The sequence below is a fragment of the Poecilia mexicana genome, unplaced genomic scaffold (assembly GCF_051168715.1).
Source record: "Poecilia mexicana isolate PSO_F unplaced genomic scaffold, ASM5116871v1 scaffold_8, whole genome shotgun sequence".
NCBI lineage: Eukaryota > Metazoa > Chordata > Actinopteri > Cyprinodontiformes > Poeciliidae > Poecilia > Poecilia mexicana.
The window spans coordinates 13,962,351-13,983,030 of record NW_028263377.1 but is presented as its reverse complement, the minus strand read 5'-3'; the positions used below and the strand labels follow the sequence as shown (position 1 = coordinate 13,983,030).

Below are 20,680 nucleotides of genomic sequence, written 5' to 3'. Positions count from 1 at the left end.
ATTTACCAGTTTCTAACATCCGTTTGAGGAACGTTTGCTTTACGCTAGGAAATGTTTGAGGTGTTTCTCGGATTTACAATCTGTTTACAGTCTTAATGGGATCAAAATTCTCACTTTTACCCAGGATGTTCCATATTTTCTATTTCAGCCAGTCTGTTAGATGTCCTGTGATATTTCAGTTTTTCTCGTGTTGAAAGCGTCCTCTGAAACAAAAAAAATGTACAGTGATTTTTTTTTTTTTAATGGTGAGGTGACCAGACCCTGCTTACAGCAAAGCATTCCCACACCATGACACTTCCACCTTCATGCTTCACAGCTGGAATGCTGAATTTGATCTATGCCTCTTTTCTGTTTAAACCGGTTTTGCTATTTAAACAGGTCAAATGCTGAGTAGCAATTTTCTAAATTTGGATTTCATGAAAACGATCTTTCGTCCAGTTTTGTTGTTTATTCAGGATTTCCCCTGAATTTCTCAGTACGGTTAGACTTATCTTAAACATTGATATAACCAAATATGCTAGGGGAAAAAAAACAAACATACAAGCTCTCATACTGTGTTCTAGCTTTGCACATCACTCTGTGTTGTGCCTCATGTCAAAATTATAAAACCGCTCCACAAAATGAGAGGGATCACGCTGGTGATATTTCATTTTCATCAACAACTGGTAATCCAACTTGGGAAATCATCCTCTGGTATAAACATCCAATATTGCAGCACAATCACGGAGCTACATCATCCCCTTGTAATCTCCACCTAATTGAATTGTTTTGGGTCTCTGCTCATTAACTCGCAATTCACCATCCCACATCACCTCAGCCTCGTTTAAATGGACAGATGAAGCGTTTAAATGCACAGAACAAGCAGATGAGGATCCACTGTAACCGATCCTGTTGTTCTACACGCAGAGACTGACACGGCCCTCATAGAAATGGCCTTGAGGCACGGATGGTCTAATTTAGCCGGAGCAACGTTGCCTGTCATTAGCGAATGAACGCAGTTGGGTCCCTCTGAAGGCTCTGCAATCTAGTCAGCTTCGGGTAAATTTAGCCACCAATTAAGGTTGTGTTTTATGGTGGAATAAAGATTGTGACAGGCAAGCTGGCAGCCACAATTAAAGAATATCTCTTTAAATCCATCTTTACTCCCGCAGAAGAAACGAAGCACGTCCGCGGTTGCAGACATCTGAAACAAAACAAAAAAAAAAAAAAGAAAGCGTTCAGTTGATGATTCAGATATTCCTTCCTTGTCAGGTGTTGTTCTGTCTTTCTCCTACCAGTCGACTGACACTAGGTGATCTCTTGGGTATGATACACTGCGCTGTGGGTGGTGTGTCACTGCTGTTATCCACATCCTTCGTCTGTTGCTTAGAGACAGCTGTGAGGCGTTTGGTCTCTGTGCAGCCACAGAGGACACCGTGAACAAATAACAGGTCAGGGGGTCAGCCAGGAAGATGGGGGAAAAAAAACAAAAGACGTTATTATTACACACCTAGAGATGAGTGGAGCCTGTCATTGGAAGAGGGACACCTTTACTGCAAATGCAATCAGGCAGGTTGTGATAATAAACACGGGTTTTTGCCATCATCTCTCAGACTTTGACACTCTTGGATGTCCTTCGCCAAGCACTTTCTTTTTGTCCACATTATATTGTTTTCTGACAAACCTGATATGTCAAGCCAACTGCTTTGTTTCTTTGCAGATCTCCTAATTGTGCACACATGAATATTTTTTTAAAAAGAAGGCAAAGGTAGCTTTATTTATATAGCACATTTTCAGCAACAAGGCAATACAAAGTGCAATACAAAATAACAACCAAAAGAAAGAAGAAAAAGCTAATAATGTTGATCCAAAGTAAATAAACTAGATACTCCTAATCAGGGTTGCTAAATAAGTATAAGTAAGTATCCTCTGGACTTCTGGGTTACTAAGTATTCTCTGGACTTTCTATGTATGCTCTAAATTTGTAAAAGTAATGAGTACTCCACAGTTTCTAAGTAATAATAAAAACTAAATGTTCCTGTTCTTGAAGAATTTTTTCTGGGATCCAAGTTTGTTCTAATTCCTTTTCTGGGTTGCAATAATAGGAGTCTCTCTGCATCTAAATAGTGAGTACTCTACAGTTTCTAAGATATAAGCTAACGAGTAACTAATATACTAGAACATAATGAGAGAAATACACAAATGGTGCATTTTTATCCAAAATAAAACCACAAACTTATAAATCTCTGATGCCTTCAACAGCTGGATTTACAAATTTGTCTCTGTTTGCCTATTGAAGTAATTCAAATTAATTTGGTAAATGTAAATGTCCTTCACTTGAATAGCACTTTTTCAAGTCCAGAGGACCCCAAAACACTTCACACTACATTCAGTCATTCTGTCATTCACACACACACATTCACAGGCTGGTGATGGCAAGCTACTGAACAGTAGCCACATCTGCCCTGGAGCAGATTGACCGAGCTACTGCAGGAATAAAAGGTGCTGAAATGAATACAAACCACACTATTCTGATTTTTATTAGTAAAAAAATGATGAAAACTATGCATCAGTTTTGTCTTTTTGTCATTTGTGTTACATCGGTCTGTTACATATTAACCCAGTAACAATAGATTGTAGTTGCAACATTGCAAATGGTAGAAACATTTGCGAGGCACTGCGATCCTGGATTGTATTTTGTGTCCCCTTGACTTTATGTTTAGCTTTAAATATCCCAAAGTTTAAAGTATAAACCCCCACGAGCTGTGTGAGTGGTGTCAGAGCTGAAAATGGGCCAGAGTCCCGTCTAAAGTGGGGCGCAGTGGTTTATAAAAAGCTTGTCCACTTACGCAGGGAGTTTTATGGGCAAGATGTTGATTGTGCAATTCAGATCTATCAGATTTGAACGGGTTACATATGTTAATAAAGCCCCTGCTGACCGGTAATAATAGAGAGCTCAACAGCATGTAAGATTTCAGCCTTTCAAATGACTTGTGGTTTTAAGTACGTACGTTAAATTAATACACGCTGAGAACTCGGCATAAATATGTGTAATACATTCTCTCAACAATGTCAACAGCATGAATATTCTACAGGTTTGAAGTAAAAGCCCCTTTTTCGTCACAAAAATCTGGATCAGCTGCCGGGATCAGGTGAAGCCCTTGTTTCAAACCTTGATGGCTGATTGGCTGAGGAAGTAGACCAGCCATTTCCAGACGGCAACTAATAAAGGAAATCTTTCCCCCGAGGAGTCCCACGGCGCATGGCACCTGAGACAATTGAATGAGATTGGACTGAATAAGAAAAAGAGGGAGATGCGACAGAGCATGTTCCAGATAAATGATGGATTGATAAGTGTTTGGAAGAGTGATGAAATATTAAAGTCTGGTGTCAGAGCATGACAATTGTTCCCATCTGATGGCCTTTGATGTTGTAAGAATTGCAGGGGGGAAAGAAAAATCTGAATCAACAAATTGTATTAAAACTTTAAATCAATGAGCTCAGTCTTGCTCTAACACTGGTCCCAATTGCTTTGCTCCAAAATATTGATGTAGGGAGCACAGAGACATCCAGGCACACCTTGCTCATTTAAGTGAATGGCCTTAGTTTACCAAAGGCGAGCAGGGAGGGAGAGGAGGAGAGAGGCAGAAACTGGGGCACTGTTATCTGGCCTCTTTTCACCAACCACAAGGCACAAGGCGGAGAACGAAAAAGACAGACCCTTGAAGAGCAGGAGCGACAACAGAGGACATCGGCGGTGTGGTGAAGGCTGCAAAACATCTGGAGACAATGTCCGATGTCAAGAACTGAAAATATAGAGGACCAGGAGCAACTTCCGCGGCAGTCTGTCCAGTCACTCGCCCAGCTGACACAAACCGGTGGCAAGCACGGACGCGCACACCCACGGCTCGGCGCGCGCCAACTCGAAGCTGCAACATGTTCGAGGAGCAGGTGACAAAGGTCAAGATCACGTCTGTGGTGATCGTCGTCGGCATGTCTGCGATGCTGGCGGCAGTGGTGACAGACCACTGGGCCGTCCTGAGTCCCAGGGTGGAGAAGCTCAACGCCACATGTGAGGCGGCCCACTTTGGCCTCTGGAGGCTTTGCAAGAAGACCATCTTCATGGTGAAGGAAGACCCTCAGGGCAAAGGATGTGGCCCCATCAGCTTACCTGGAGGTATGGGGGCATCCTAATTTTTATTCAGTAAAATCAGTATAACCTGATCAGTGATTATCTTTTAGTCCTTATGGTTAAGGTTCACGTCAAGAAGCTGAGTTCAGACATAAGGTCTGTGGTGTTGCTAAGATAATAATAAAAAAAAAAAAACAACCTAAATGATTATCTCAGAGGACATTAAAGAGTTATTTGAGTTATAATCTATCAGCTTCCACATTCAGCGTTGTTATAAACCCTTTTGTTTTCTGTGGATCTGTTCCTGCTTCTGTTGTCTTCCTCTCTTGTGCCAGCACATATGTGGCCATGTGTGCAGACGTTCACAAGAACATAAACATGGATGGGTATTTCAACCAAACACTTCACAACTCACTGTGCCCAGAAACCCTGTGAACCGTCTTTGTCTTCCACAAAGAAAGTCACTGAACAGACAGCTGATTTGGTACAACGAGGATACCTTCATACGGTGAAAGAAAGCACAAATCTCTCCTGTTTGTCATAGAACTATATAGGTCGTTGAATCATTTATCATGGCATAGTCTTGACTCTCTTTGGGCTGAAATGTAAGATCTCAACTCCCTTATCTTGACAGATAATATTTCGACAGATTCTTTAGAGGCTTTGATCAAATCAGATGTGAATCTTGCACGAAAATAGCGTTTATTACTGTTGTGGTTAAAACACAGATGGAAAATGTTAACTAAAACTGTTTTTTGTCAAATATAAAGTCAACTCTTTTACACAATTGGATGGTATTCCAAGCTGCAAGTCATAAAAAAAAGAAAAGTCAAAACATTGCAGCTTGTGTCTTTAAAGGTTGTAAATTACCTGCATAGCTTTAATTACAAGGACTCTCTTTGTGCAGAGCAAGCCCCTGGGTGAAACCACGTCTCCTGGCCCCTGGCTGTGCATGCGTGCCTTGCAGCCTAACTGTGAGATTTCACTCTGACTCTGTCATTGACTTTGCCTCTGGCTCCTCCAGCACCTCAGGATCAGTGCAGGCCTTAATGAAGTGTGGCTTTCCGCCCCAGCTCATGAGTTAGAATACACCTGGGAGACTCGGGAGGAATGAAAGAAATTGAGAGAAGAGAGCAGGAGGGTGTACGTGGGCAGGGATACCTCTGTTGAGCGTGAGACACCGAGCACTTTTGGAACGAGAGAGAGAGAGAGACAGAGAGGTGGTGGAGGGGTGTGGAGGGGTCTTCCAGGGAAGTGAGATGGTGATGTACTTTTTTTTTTCAAGAACATGTTGAGAGATCAGATAATACTGTACCCTCGACAGAAAGCCAGACTGACACACTTTCATCTTTTTCTCTGGACAAGTCCGTCACCTGTTGGATGTTAAGACACAGAAAATGTAACTGACAGACTCATAAGTCCAGTTTGACATATTAATCACTATAAAGCAGCCTCCAGATTTATTGAACCACCTGGTAAAAATGTGTAAAGAGCTTCAAATAAATTCAGCCTCGGGTTTCTCTTTCAACATGTAACGGTTTTGAAGAATACAGAAAGGGGGTTGTTGACCAATATCTGTTTTCACAATCTCTCTAGATTGTCCTGAGTCCTTTCCTGTACTCTGTTCTCATCAGCTTACCCTCCAGAGTTTCAGTGGGATTCAGGTAACGATGGCTATGATGACCATGAAAGACAGATTTTGTGTCCTGTGAATAATTTCTGAATTTAGGTGACCATATATTCAGGATCATTGAACTGCTAAAGGACTTAAACATGACCTGTTTGCCATCCTATAATGTTATGGTATTACTATGGGAGTGCTATGTGCTCTAACACTCCCAGAGCTAAGAAAGTTCTCAGTTCTTCGAAAGAGAAACAAAACTCACGTCACTGGAGATCTTCCATCATACATTACTGTGGAAATGTGGCGCATTTCCACATATTCATAATTTGTTTATTGCCAAACTCATCTGGAGTGTTTGATCAAATTAACTCACAGGGGTCTACAGTAAAGACTAAAATGTAAAAATACATTTTAAAATTTACCAATAGTCAACGTAAAGACATTAAAACAGGAGTGGTGTGCTGTCTGTTTCACATGCTGGTTAGAAGCCTTGCAGCAGCACTCTGAATGGAATGGAGAAGGTCAAGATCTTTCTTATTCAAACAGATGAAAGGACGGTTACAGCAGTCAAGACGAGATGAAATAAAAGCATGAATAATCATGTGTAATTCAGCTTTTGACACCAGAGTTTGAAATGAGAAATGTTCCTCAGCTAAAAAAAAAAAGAAAGAACAAATAGATTTTCTCATTAATCCTTGAGAATGTCACTCCAAGGACATGGCGGAAAATATATTGATAAAAAAGTCCATATGCAGTCCTAAAGTCCAGATTGTGGAGATGAAACTGACCAGTCACAAGGCACGGTATGCATTGTTATATTGTTTGAAGCGGTATTTCCTCATGGTCATGCTTCATTAAAAAAAAAACCACATACATCTTGTATAAAATGGATGAATAATTGTTTAACCTCATGCTGCTGCTTCTTGTTTTCTTTCCTTTGAAACATGGTAACAGTATAAAAGTAGAATCTCCATTTCTTCTGTGAGATTCAAACAACCTGAAATAGGCAGAAGTGATTAGACGGACACATCCTAACAGACTGAAATGTCACGCTCTCTGGTTTTGGTTTATTTCTGGTTCTCGTTTTCTCGTTTTTTTCCGTTGTTCGTAATTGCTTTCTCTGTCCTGATTATTTTCACTTTTACCATTGGGTAAGTAGTCTGTGTGCTCTGCTCACAATTTATCAGGTTGTTTATGCTGGTTTGGTCATGCGCAGTTACTCCAGTGCACCACAAATGCAGGGCTTTAGAGAACGTAGAGCTTTTTTAAAAGAACAGCAATACTTGCATTTGTATCGTTCAAGTTGTAGTAGAATAGATCCTTTTCTCATTGGGATTTAGATGAGTAAGAATGGCTTCTTGTCTTTCTGTCTCTGAGTAAATTTTGCTTCAAGGTTAAATGTTTTGCTTAAGGCTTATCGGTTTTCGACTTAATGCTTATACTTCCTTGTGGGGCAGGTTCCAGTCAGTCACTCTGCTGTTGCTTTGTCTCACTAAATCACCGTGCAGCACTGTCACAGTTTCCCCATTGCAAGGGAATGATTTGAAGTAGTATGTTTTTACTTTAAGAAACTTTCAAGATTTTCTGAAGCTATTTTGTATTACCTTCAATTTCCACTGCATATTAAAGGTGAATACAGATTAGGTAGGTTGAAATGTTATCACCAGGAAGGTAGTACTTTTGATTTTACCCTAAACGGTAACCATTTTGGATTGTAAATCAATAAACTATGATCTCCATCCAGAGTTAAACTCCTCTTCTTCTACCAACTTCTCGCAGTCTTCCGCTTGCAATTGCCCGAGGTGAAAAATGGGAAAAAATCCCACTGTCAAAGTAATATTTTGAAAGAGAATCCTGCATTTAGTTTCATGTTAATCTGCTTGAGCTGAGCTTTTTTTTCCCCCTTCAGTAAGTATCAAGCCGTTGTCTTTTATTTAATGTTGTTAGAGGGTCCATTTTGCCATCTAGTTCAATATGCTACAGTCTACTTATGGGAATCAGTCAGCAATCCGTTTATTCCCATGAGAAAATCTGTGGCCTCCCTTATGCTTGTTTAACCTTTTATTCCACTTTCCTTCATCTCAAACATCCTTTGAGTGTCGCTTAAAAGCCGCTCACTTTTTTTTTTTTTGCTGCATATTTTAGAGAGATTGAGTAGGGAGAAAAAAAATAAATGAACAAAGTGCTCACTTGCCCAAGTGGAAACGTTTTGCAGGCGTGCTGGTTAAAACGTGAATCACACTGATGGGCAAATGCTGGTGAAAACCTGCGCTGACACAAAAACTGCAAGTTCAGTTCTTATTTGTTACATTCAGTACATTGGATTATGTAAGACAAACTTTAAAGCAGTGCAGTCTGCTTTTATGCAATTTTTGTTAAACAGATTTAAAGCCAGTTGCTTAGTTTACCTGCTTCTCAGTTTACTGTGCTGACTGCACGCAAAGCACAGCGTTGTCCCTGACCAATATGTGCTCTGAGAGATTGCATCCTTCATGAATCGTGGACCCAAACAACAACACACACGCAGCAGTGATTGGACTTAATAATGCAAATTAACATTTTCCTAAAAGACAAGGAGGTTGGTTGCGAAGAGGACAGCACACAAACACTCATTTCTATCTACTCTGCTGTTGATAAGCGGTTGTGTATCAAGAGCAGCTAAACTGTGAACCCAAACGGCTTTCAAAATTAGCTTCCCAGAAATGACGCATGACAGCTGGAGTGTTGTAAAAATCAAACAAACCCTTTATGGAGCACACAGCGCAGCACGGCTGGGAAATAAAGAGTACAAATGGACCTTTTGGGTGCATGTGCATGTTCACATGCATGCATGCTCAAAGAGGCAACAGAGACAGGTTTATTATCGAATATGTTCCAGAGCTTCAAGGTGGACATGCATTAACGCTTTCCTGTCCTTCTGCGGAAAGAAAGTATCCCCAGAGCGCATCTTCACATAAAAAACATCTTCCACTTTCTGCTTTTCATTTTCAGAAGCCAAGCACTTTGATGATATCCAGAATTTATACTCAAAAGCACAAATATCCCCTTGAGCCTTTTCACCTTCTCTGCGCTCAATTATTTCCCTCTCTCTTGTGTGTCGGCTTCCTGCTTTGAGTGGAAAGCCAAACAAGGCTGCAGTAAAGGCGTTGGCCTCCGCCTGTCGCAGCATGGAGCACTTACAGACGCAAAATTTGAATAAGCACTCTCAAAATGTAAAAGACCCAGAATATACAGAACAAAACGTGCTCACGATGATGACAATGAAACCTTTGACTGTCGTCATGAAAGGTCAGCATGCTCAGGCAGCCGGGGATTCTGCTGCGTTGTTCTGTCCCGGTTATCGGAGCTCCTGGTGGAATAGCTGTGCAAATATCACAGTGCATGTTTTTCACACTGACCCTGAACTAGTTGGTCATTCTGTGAAAGAACCTCAACGTAAACCGTGAGCAAAAGCCTTCAAAACAAAGACTTACTTATACGTACGTAGGAGCCGGATGGCTGACTGAATTTAAAACAAAAACGGAAAAAATGTGAGATGTTGCGAAACAGAGTGAGTCTGGAGCTGGTAAACCAGAGGCGCCACATCAAAGAGAGAAGGCGACAGTTAAAATGGAAAGAGGTGAAACTAAAATGACAGGCAACACTTCGCTCTAATCATCCTCCCCCTGGAACTAAATCTCCCCATTAGCAAGACTGCAAGGTCGATGATACGCACCCAGATGTTCTCCTTCTAGGTAAATGTGCCTTTTCTGTTTTTTTTTTGTTTTTTTAATTGACCAGACAGTCAGTTTACAGGAGGAAAAAGAAACAAGAAGAATCAAACTAATGAAAACTGATCTAACTGCAGCGCCTTGCAAAAGTATTTATACACCTTAAGTTTTTTACTTTTTCTCACATTAAAACAAAAAGAATAGTAATGCAATATGTTAAAATTTTGAGTGATAGGCTTACAGGAAGTAGGACAAAATTGTGAAGTGGCAAAAAACATAAGACTTTCCTTCTAATTTTTGAAATAAAATCTGCAAGCGTGACACAGGTTTACTTTAACCTTTACTGGAATTTTTGTGTGGCAGTGTAAGATGCAATAGCTACTTTTGCTTTCAGTTAATTTTATTTAATTTTATTTTATTTTATGTAGGTTTATTTGATAGACACAAATAGACAAACTGAACAGAACAGCAGTCCCATGTTTGCATCACCAAAAAGAATCAAAGCAAAATCAACACTCAGGTTTTTAAATAAGTAAAAATGAATTTTAGCACTAAGATTCTATTGATTAAGATTTCATATATTTTTGAGAGATAATAACCTATATGTGACAAATCACCTGGTAAGGATTGATGCTACCACAGCAGTAAGGCCACAAACTTTTGAATCTTAAACCTGATTTTAAGTTAAAGTTAAAGCAGATCTCTGCAGCTGCAGACAGAAATGTGATTTTATTTCCACCTGCTTTCCCAGTCTTAATCAATCTTGATGAAGAAAAAAAAAAACTTCATTGTTTTTAAAGCTCCTCTGAACTATTATTCTTATCTCATCTTTGTGTATTAGGCAGAAAACTGTTTTCATAAAGACTGGAGAAAACAATATAGCTCAACCCGAACACATATTAGCGGAGATTAGCTTGGCCCCAGAGGTGCAGGCAGCAAATGAGAAAAGGCAAAATGAAAATAATATATTTGCACATCTCAGCTTAATTGTGACCCTGCCTCCACTTTTCTGGAGTTCCTGCGTGGCCACACGTACATTTTTCCATGCACAAGCAGCACAGGCATATGCATCCAAAGCTCTCTTCATATATGCCTTTACATGTGTAAACAGACAGAACTAGCCAAGACCTGCAGCAGCCTGTTGCTAGGTTACCCCTTTTAGTGATTCCTTCTCATCCTGGTTAACAAACAGCTCCTCTGTTGCCTCGTGGACACACACACACTGTGCACAGACACCAACACACAAACAGAGAAGGGACAGGGGAGGGACCTGCCTGTTTTATGAGTTTAATCTCACCGAGAAAGGATAGCAGGTGTAGAACAGAGGGAACGCTTGCTTGGCCTTTAGGTCGTTGTCAACCTTTCGTCTCCTCCCAGATGCCTTTAAAAAGACGGCTCATAGATGGAGGAGTAGAAAATAATCGCTCTAACGGAGAAACATTTCTTCACAGCTGTGGGAAATATCAAACTATTGTGGGGCAAAATACTGGTGGCTCAGCAAGTAAAATGCAACGCATTCACAGTTGCACTTCATGAAGAAATGTGTGAATTTGAATCCAAGTAACATGGATGACAGAAAATATTAGCTTTTCTTTCAAAATAAAATTGATTACAAGTTATAGAAATGCTGCTGAGATTTGGAAGGGATGTCAAATACACAGTGGATAGGCAGTCAATCAAGATCTACATTACTTGCATAAATTATTATTGTTTTATTTATAAATGTAGAAATTTGAAAGATATAATAAGGGATTTTAAGCCAAAAGTGTCTTTTTCCTAAAAAGACTGATGTAAATGTGTCTTTGTTCTGAATATTGACTTTGCTATTTAAAGATGTCTTCACAATTACAACAAAACTATGTTTCGATGCAGTATGCTGTGGTTGCAAAATACTTTAAAATGTACACAGGAAGGAACAAAGGAAGGAAAAATGTGCTGTCAGTTACAATGAAAGATATTCTCATCCTCACATGAGCCTATTGGTCACTTGTTGAATTTCTCCACAGGTTTTCATCTCATGAGCTCAAAAGCGAATATTCTGTGGATAAATCCATTAACTGGGGATTGCATTGACGAAGTTACCTTTAAGACAGAAGTCTTAATCTCCTTCAATGATCCAGATTTGGATGAATAAAATGTTTAACTCAACGTTTCCTTTATAAAACCCCAAAAAGCCTTTTTGACAGTGTTCACTGAGAAACACCAGTTAAGCATTTTTCAGTAAAATAGACACTCAGTGTTTTAATGGTACTTGGCAAAAATATTCACCCCTTAGTCTTCTGTGTCCTAATAATGTCAGTGTAATTTTATACTTATTCACAAGGTTCATTGAAAGTTTATAACACAGAACAATGGCTGGTAATGCAAAGGGATGCAATCTGTTTTCTGCCTTTAGTCCCTCATATCTCTTTCTGTCTGCTTGCTCCCCCCTCCTCACTATCTTTTACTCTTCAGCAAAAAACTGCTCCTACTTCAAACACTTCACATCGGGAGAAGAAGCTGAGGTTTTTGAAGTGAAGACCCAAAAAGGTGGGTGGATCTTCACTAACTCACCACACTGTCTATGTTTTAAAACCAACAGAAACATCTAATAATGTAAGAGAGAAAAAGAGAGGATAGTAAAGGCAGGGAGATATTGGACATATGATCAACATGGCAGCGAATCTTTATGCCACTTTTAGGGTTCTAAGAAAAACAAGACGGGAATTTGGAGCAAATTACTTTTTACACACTTGTAATGGCAAACTTGTTTATATGCAATTCTTCCTGATTTATTGGGTTTTATCTCATCGCGTTTGAGTGAAAGAAACAGCAGCATCCTGACAAATGTTTTCAATTAAAGACCACACTTGTAAAAAAAACCTTCATCAACTTCTATTATATAATTAGGCTTGTATGGCAGAAATGTTCTTATTTTTAGCAACGGTGTAAAATGATGAGAGTAATATTTTAATAAGGTAAAAACTAATTTGCTTCTAATGGCACAGCAAAGGAAGTTTTATTTCTTTCCACTGAAGAGAGGCAAAAAAAATAAAAAATCCAATAAAAAAAAAAAAAAAATTAAATAAAATATAGACCAAAGAAATCTGACGTGTTGTCATGTGCACATGAATTTGCACAGAAATGCTCTAAGGAACGAGAGCTTGGTGCTGCAAACCTTCTGTCTCCTATTTGTAGTCCAAAAAGGATGAAATATTAATATCCAACAGCAACAAAACTCTGAGCAAGAGTTAATCATCCGACGGATCAATTCCCAGTTTGCTTTTAGTTATTCATACTTTGAAAGGATAAACTGAAATGGTGGAAAAATATTTCCTAGTTTTTAAGGTATAATTGGAAATGTTGTGAATTGACACATTTCAGTTGACATTTACATATAAAAAACATAAATACAACATTTTTAAAAGTACACCTGAAAACTTGATCAAAAGTGAGTGTGAAATCTCAGATGTGGAAAATGCTAAACACACGTTTTGCATATGGGGAACACGGCTTTGCTACATTTCGATCATTTAATATACGAAAAGTATAGATTCAACTTAAATTGGATCTGCAGAGGCAAAAAATATGCATGTTGCATTAATGTTACCTAAATAAAGTTAAGAAAGACAGATCAGAAATTCTGCACACAAACAAAACTTCTTAAATGTGCTGAAGAGCCTAAATGTGAGGAATCTTTCCGCCAGATGTGTTTGAACAGTTGGGACTGTGAGGTGAAATGGGATCGTTTCTATCTCAGCTGGAGTGTTACAGAGAAGCAAAAAGCAGATTATCTTTATCTGAGAAGAAAAGAGAGAGAGAGAAGGCAGGAAGAAAGAGACATGTCCTAATCATCTTGTTAAAAGCCTGCAGCATCTTGTCTGTCATGCAAATGGTTTTATTAACGGTTTGGATTAATGTCTGTTTTTTTTTTTTGTTTGTTTTTTTAAAGTGGGGCTAATTTAAAGGCTAATTATCCGGTTCATAACTCAGCTCAGTGCTACGCTGAAACAGTTATTATCTTACACAGTCCCAGTTTTTAATCTCCACACTGATCCGATCATCTCATCCAGTTTTTTTCAACCTTTTTGTCTTTGGTAGATTTTTCTTTTTCTTTTTTTTTTTCCTTTTTTAATGTTTTCTTGTTGGCTCCTCTGGTTTCTAAATCTTAAATTTGTTTCCTTTCCCTCCTAAGAGTACAATATCTCAGCTGCAGCCATCGCTATCTTCAGTCTGTTCTTCATGATTCTGGGCACTCTGTGTGTGATCTTTTCTTTCGGAAAAGGGCGAGACTACCTGCTCCGACCTGCCGGGATGTTCTTTGCCTTTGCGGGTCAGATGTGATCGTGTTATTTTTCATCTTATTTCAGAGTTTGAAATATATGTGATTTGTCGACACAGTGCTGATTTTTATAGACCTTTTTTTTTTTTCCTTTAAAGCTAATGCGTCTTTTTGTTGGATGAATTGAACAAATGGAGATCTTTCCTGTTTTCGCATGCAGGCCTTTGCATTATCATCTCCGTCGAAGTGATGCGCCAGTCTGTCAAGCGAATGATCGATAGCGATGAGACCATCTGGATTGAATACTATTACTCCTGGTCCTTTACCTGTGCCTGCGCCTCCTTCACCCTCCTCATCCTCAGTGGAGCTGCCCTTCTTCTTATCTCAATGCCCCACATGCCTCGTAACCCCTGGGAAACCTGCATGGATGCTGAGCCAGACACCTTGGATTAGCCATGGATGGTTTTGCAGGAATCAAACTGTAAACAGAGATTTAAAAAAATGATGGTTGTGTATCTTTCAATCCTTTAATTATGTATAGCTCAAGTAAAAGACATTAAGTTTATTTAGAATGAGAATTAACTTTTTTTATCTCTTCTTTTTCCTCTCTCTTTTTTAAATATTCCAAAATTTAATTTGAATTTCAATTCGGAGTTTTCATCAATATTTATAGACGACCATTTTGACAGTGCTTTGCAAAAGTCTTCTTACCCGGTGATCTGTTTGATATCTTGTTTAAAATTCACAATTTGAGTGTATTTTTAGGGGGATTCTGTGCGATAACACCAACACAATGTAGCCGTTCTTTGAACTGTTAAGATTTTGGCTATCGTTTGAAATAAATCACCTTGAACTCACCATGTCGAGCATGAAACATGGTGGCGTCAGCATCATGCTGTGGGAATGTTTTTTTTCTTCTGCAAGAACCAACAGCTCCTCAGACTGAACAATGAATGGATTTCTGAAGTTATTTTGTGTCAGTCATTTGCATAAAATCACCCCAGAACACTTGAAGTGTCTGGATGAGTTGATGCAGAAACGACCACAGAGTGCGAGTACTTTTGTAAGGCACTGCATTTTCGACATAGGCATTTTTACCAAACCATTCCAAAATTACACCTTTAAGCTTCAGTTAAGGCTGTAAATGCTATAGCTACGACATGCAGTGTAGGAAAACTAAACTGCTTTGTTCGTCCTTCAGCTGTAAACGACGCTTCGGTTCACCTGCAAATAATACTGTCGCCGTTAGATAAAGACCTCATTTAGACAAACTCCTTTTATCCAGTTGTTTCACGTGTTGTTAGTCACCTGTGCCTAATGTGTTTCCATGAGTCGGTGTGGCCCAGCAGACATTCAGCTAATGCAGGTGCAATGAAATTAAAGACCCCTAAAGGATGCCATTTCACAGGGAAAAAAAAAAAAATCAATCAATTTTACCGCTGTAATCAGAACAAACCTGCTATCATAGTTATCACAGTGTGACATCATTACATGGACTATAAAAAACAAAACAATTGAAGCACATTGTGCATGTCTCTTCTGCTCGTAGCAGATCTAATAAATCTATTTGTTATTAGAGTTAAAGTAGATCTCTAAGTGTTAATGTTATCTAGTAACAATTTGAGTGGCTACAAAACAAAAACATGTGTTTTATCAGACGTCTCATGACAGCAGGCCTACAGTGATATTATTCATGTATAATTTGTATTATAATTTTTACACGATATTAATATTTGTCTTTTTCACAAGAATCAATTAAAATGTTTAAATCCCCCAAACATTTGTATTTTCTCTTGAGGTTTTTGTTTCTTCTGTCACTTTAACTTCTGAGCTCAATCAGAAAATTGGGTAACACTTTATTTGAAGGGGGTTGAATAAGACTGACATGACACTGTCATAAACATGTCATAACACCTGTCATGAACATGAATAAGCCTTCATGAATATTTATGACTGTTGTCATAAAGCGTCATTCGGTAAATTATGACACTTTTAATACAAAGTTGACATTATTCAAAATGTCTTTGTTATGACAACTTGACATTAACCAAGAAATCATTACTGTTTAAACTTTACCTTTAATAACATAAAATTACCTAATTTTTAAAGTGCAATCAGTAATACTTTTATATCAAATTTATATCAGTAATAATTTCTTGGTTAATGTCAAGTTGTAATAACAAAGGCATTTTGAATAAAGTCAACTTTGTATTAAAAGTGTCATAATTTACCGAATGACGCTTTATGACAACAGTCATAAATATTCATGAAGGCTTATTCATGTTCATGACATGTGTTATGTCATGTTTATGACAGGTGTTTATGACAGTGTCATGTCAGTCTTATTCAACCCCCTTCAAATAAAGTGTTACCGAAAAGTATGAGGGCATAAATAATTACGGAGTGATAACAAACCCAAAACCCAGCACAGAATTTAGTTTTTTATTTTACTTTTATTTTTTCTTTGCATTTCAGGTAAACCATACAGAGAGGCAGCAAGTGAAATTTCTTCATGTAACTCTTCCCGCAGATAGGACTAACAATGCACTTTGCAAGTTAAAATACATCCATATAATAATAACCTACAAAACATATAAGAAAAACGCAGAGGAATTAGTTGTAAATTAGAAATGTCTAAGTACAAAAATACACCTTGAGCTTCAAGTGGTTGAAGACATTATCGAAGAACATTGCACCATTTCAATGCCACAGATTGACAGAATCTTTAAATTTTGTACAATCAGACCTACCAGGACATGCGAGTGAAGGAAATCGGACTGACATAAAGGAGCCAGACGTGGGTAAAGACAACTGATAGATGGACGCACACTTGCTCCCAGTCAGTTTCAAGCATCCAGTATAAAGCTGTCATGTTAAGGCACCTGGTGATGGTGGTTTCACTGAGTACGATGCAGTCTTTCAAAATGAGATGCACTTGAAGTGTTTTCCGTATCCAATCCAAAGTCCTGTTTATTCTTTATCCAATGTAATTGGAAACACTTCATTTCTGTTACTTAATAATCTGAAATCTAACTGAATTAAGAGAGACATATTTTTCCAAATGCTCCACAGAATTTGAGTTCAGCAAGTCAAGGCCTCTTGGGAGCTGATGTGATGTGACAGATGAATATAGGCTGTTAAATAATTCATTACACCTTTACTGTAGTTCACTGACTCCTGCACACTTGCTAATGCTTCCTATGGTACACTTTTAAATCCTGGAACTTTGTCGGTACTTTGTTTTATGACATTTGCTGAAATATTACACCTGCTTTCATAGCATTAAAAAAATCAGGTTTGTGCATTTTTTAAAGCTCAATTGTTGTTTTTTTTTTTTGTTTTTTTTTGCTTTGGCAGTGTCAAGTTAACACCTGGAAGGTGTCAGAACTGTGATTTCTGCACCTAGCTTCACTGCATATATTTTACAGGTTTTTTTTTTTTTTTTCCATGGTGAAAAAAGTTGGATTGGGTTTTAGTTCACTGAGTTTGTTTTAATGAGGCTTAGGGAACCAAAGGTGCAACATTAACATAGAAAAGCATATTTGAAGGTTTGCACTTGCAAAGACTTTGATAGTGGAGGAATTACAGGTGTTGCACAGCAGCAGAGGAGAGTGTGCAAAAGAAAATTTTCCACTTTGGCACAAATATAATTTTGCATTCCAAAGGAAAATATGATCCACAACTTAATGACCTTTTCTTAGAAAAGGCATCAACTTCCCAGCAGGTACTTTCAATCTTTGCGTACCTGTTTAATTTGATTTATCATCTTACTTAACTTTATTTTAATTAAAACATAAGAATCTCTTTAGCTGAAATATCATGACCCATGATGCCACAGTCTATTTTTGTTCTTCTGTTCTTCAGGGTGCAGAAGAACGTCGGCATATGATTTCCCATAAGCCAGAACTGAAACTGGCAGCAAAGTACACTAATATTGAAAGTTTATTATTTCTGAACAGCTAAATATTTTCATCCTGTTTCAGCTCGGTTTAGGGTAGAGTAATGCAGTCTTCCACCTTCACTGCAGCTTCCAGTGCTACTATACATCGCACTTACTTAGATTAAAAGTAGCACCAATGTACTGTCCCAGGTGTGGATAGGTTGTTTTTTTTAGGTAAATCCATTTCATTTTCTTTGTGTTTGGGTGCATGTTAAGTAATACCACTAACGCTCGTCTATGTGGATGGTTTTATTCTGAACCGAGAAAGCAGCATCTTTATTTGGACTAAAAATAACTCAAAATTCTTTGTTTTGTTTTGTTTTGTTTTGTTTGTTTGTTTTCTAATGTCAGCAGGAATGGCTGGACATTATTAGATCATTAAAAAAAGAAAAGCTAAACAACCAAACAACAACTGTTAAGTTAAAATGGAAAATATGTGCGTGTGTTTTTGTGTGTATTTTTAATTTATTTTTCTTTTTTTGTTCCCTCTTCTATCATCATCTTACTTGCTTTGATGGATAAACATTATTATTGACTCACAGACCTATTTATAGGTACACTTAGTAAGTACCTGCCTGGAAGGGTTTTTCCTTTCAGAGCTGCCTCAATTATTTGTGGCATTTATTCAACAGGGTGTTAGAAACCTTTCTCAGATATTTTTGTCCGTTATCGACGTCAAAGCATCAAGCAGTAGCCGACGATCAGTTGGCTGGAATCCCAAACTTATATTATTGGACTGAAACCTGGTTCACCATGGAGGCCACAGTGAACTCATCGTCATGTTCAAGAAGCCAATTTGAGATGATTTGAGCTTTGCTACGTGCTGCATTATCATTCTTAAAGTAGCCATCCGAAGATAAGAGCACTGTAATCATAAATGGACTGGCATGGCAACAAGATGTTGACTGTTTGACTTGCTCATGAATTCGTTTCAAGTGTCACAGGATAAATGCAAAATCATTGTTTTTTGGCCAAAAAGCCTAAAGAAACTAAAACAGAGATAAACCAGTTACTGGATGAAGTAGAACCAGCAGTATGCATGCATAAAGAGGAACATTTAACATAGATTTAGAAAACTGAAGAGGGTATTGTCAGGAAGGATTTAGCTTCAGGTTTTACAGGAGAGGTAACATCAAAATGTAAATGTATTCACCAATGTGTTGTTTTGTAACCAGCCTCCTCAACAGTTCGTCAGAACTATTATCTGTCTTCCTGTGAATCTGCATTGCATCCCTTGACCTGTGTGACAGAACTTTTCTTTTCCTGCTTTTGGCATAATTAATAAAAAAAGGACTAAACATTAATATGCAAGCAAAACAATATTTACTGGAGAGAAGTTATTCATATTATCATCAGTATGTTGTAAACAGAAGATTAATATTGTGTGCAGCTAACGTTTTGCTTTTTAATCTCTTTTTTCCCTGATTTGCAACATCATCATAGATAAAGCTTAATGCCATAATACATGTGCTAGTCCTGGCCAAGCTGTGAACCCAGGTCCCTGTTTGTTGCAAACCATGACATCAGCACCTGGTGCTGCTCTGCACTGGATATATGTCCTTCTGGAATATAGTTGACAGGACACCACAGTGTGGATTTAGGTTTTCATGAGTTTTCTATGAGTTTTTAAGGTCAGTAAAGAGGACAAGAACAAATACTGCTGGTGCTGCTGGTAAAGATTTTGCTGTGCACATTTTCACAAACTGGATATTGAATTCCATTGCAATTCAGAAAAAAAAACAGACCATAAAAAGTATGTACTTGTCTAAAAAAATGTAAAGTGTCTTATTGAGATCTCTATGTTGGTTTCCCAAAAATCCCACTAAAATGTTGCTAAAATGTGGACAATTTCAAGGGTTATGAACACTTCCCAAATATTCAGAAAGGTTTGAAATGTTAGGCATAGAGCTACAGATTAAATTAAATTAAATTAAATTAAATTAATTAAATTAAATTAACCATTACTTAATTTAAAATAACTTATTAAGTGACTTATTAAAGTTACTGTATAAAGATAAAGGAGGGTGTAGATCACATAAATGTTGTGATTAACATTTATATATGCTATGACGTCAACAAAATACACATGCAATAAAGCTACAGTGCAAATATTACAAGAACAGTACAATTTCTTAAAATGGATTCAAATTCAATGACATGCGCAAGGATAAAATAATTTGTTTTGGTTTGTTTACCTTTTTACCATTTTGCTGATGAGGGATGTCTGCAGGAGTCATCCTGGCTCCTTGAGTCACTGCGAGGAAGAAAAAGCTGTCGGTCCCTTTCCCGACCTCTGACTGAGCTCTGTCAAAGCTGCCACTATTCCCTATGCAGCACAATACAGTACAAGCATTTTACATTCTGCTTTGTCCTCGGGAGGTTGGATGAGCTGGCAGGAAGGTTTAAAATCACAGGGCGAGATTTCGTTCAAGTCGTCTAGACAGGAAAAGGGAAAAAAAAGAAAAGATAACGGAAAAGACTGAGCAGAGGGATGGACAGCGAACAAGGGATTGAGAGGGAAAGTGTAGATGAACATGAGCTACAAGCTGTTAAAAAAAGGGCGACAGTGACCTAACATTTTTATCTTGTGAAAAAAATGTCACAAGATAACGCTTGATCTACAACCTTCAGGATGTAGAGAGTGATTATGTCTAACAGGGAATGGGACTTCTTCATATTCCTTTAAAGTTTCTCTAAGAGTTTTTCAGAATTAATGAAAGATAAATATAAGTTAGCTGAAGATCAAGAAGGACATTCAACTGGAACGAAAATCTATTATCAATCAAACATACATAAAAATGATTTATTAAGCAAGACTCAGAACAAACAACTCTGCTTTAATTCTACCTCAAGACAGACATCTTATGATGATGCCTCAAGTATAAAATCTTATTATCTGCATTGATCAGAAAGCATTTAGCCGTCTTTCAGAAGGGGTTTTATCATTTTGTTTTCTTTTTGACGTCAATTCAAGACAGGAAACAAAGAAGGGCAGTGAATTCAGCGTTTCTGAACCACCTGAACCCGTCAGCTC

The 20,680-nt window shown here is 38.1% G+C and overlaps 1 protein-coding gene across 1 annotated transcript; it reads left to right on the top strand.

Annotated features, from left to right (window-relative positions):
* The first annotated feature begins 3,684 nt into the window (after nt 1–3,684).
* On the top strand, nt 3,685–14,407 carry cacng1b (calcium voltage-gated channel auxiliary subunit gamma 1b). Its single transcript, XM_014967546.2, has 4 exons — nt 3,685–4,156; nt 11,900–11,974; nt 13,620–13,757; nt 13,927–14,407. Exons 1-4 carry the CDS (start codon nt 3,916–3,918, stop codon nt 14,157–14,159), a joined length of 687 nt encoding a protein of 228 aa, XP_014823032.2. The 5' UTR covers nt 3,685–3,915; the 3' UTR covers nt 14,160–14,407.
* The last annotated feature ends 6,273 nt before the right edge of the window (nt 14,408–20,680 follow it).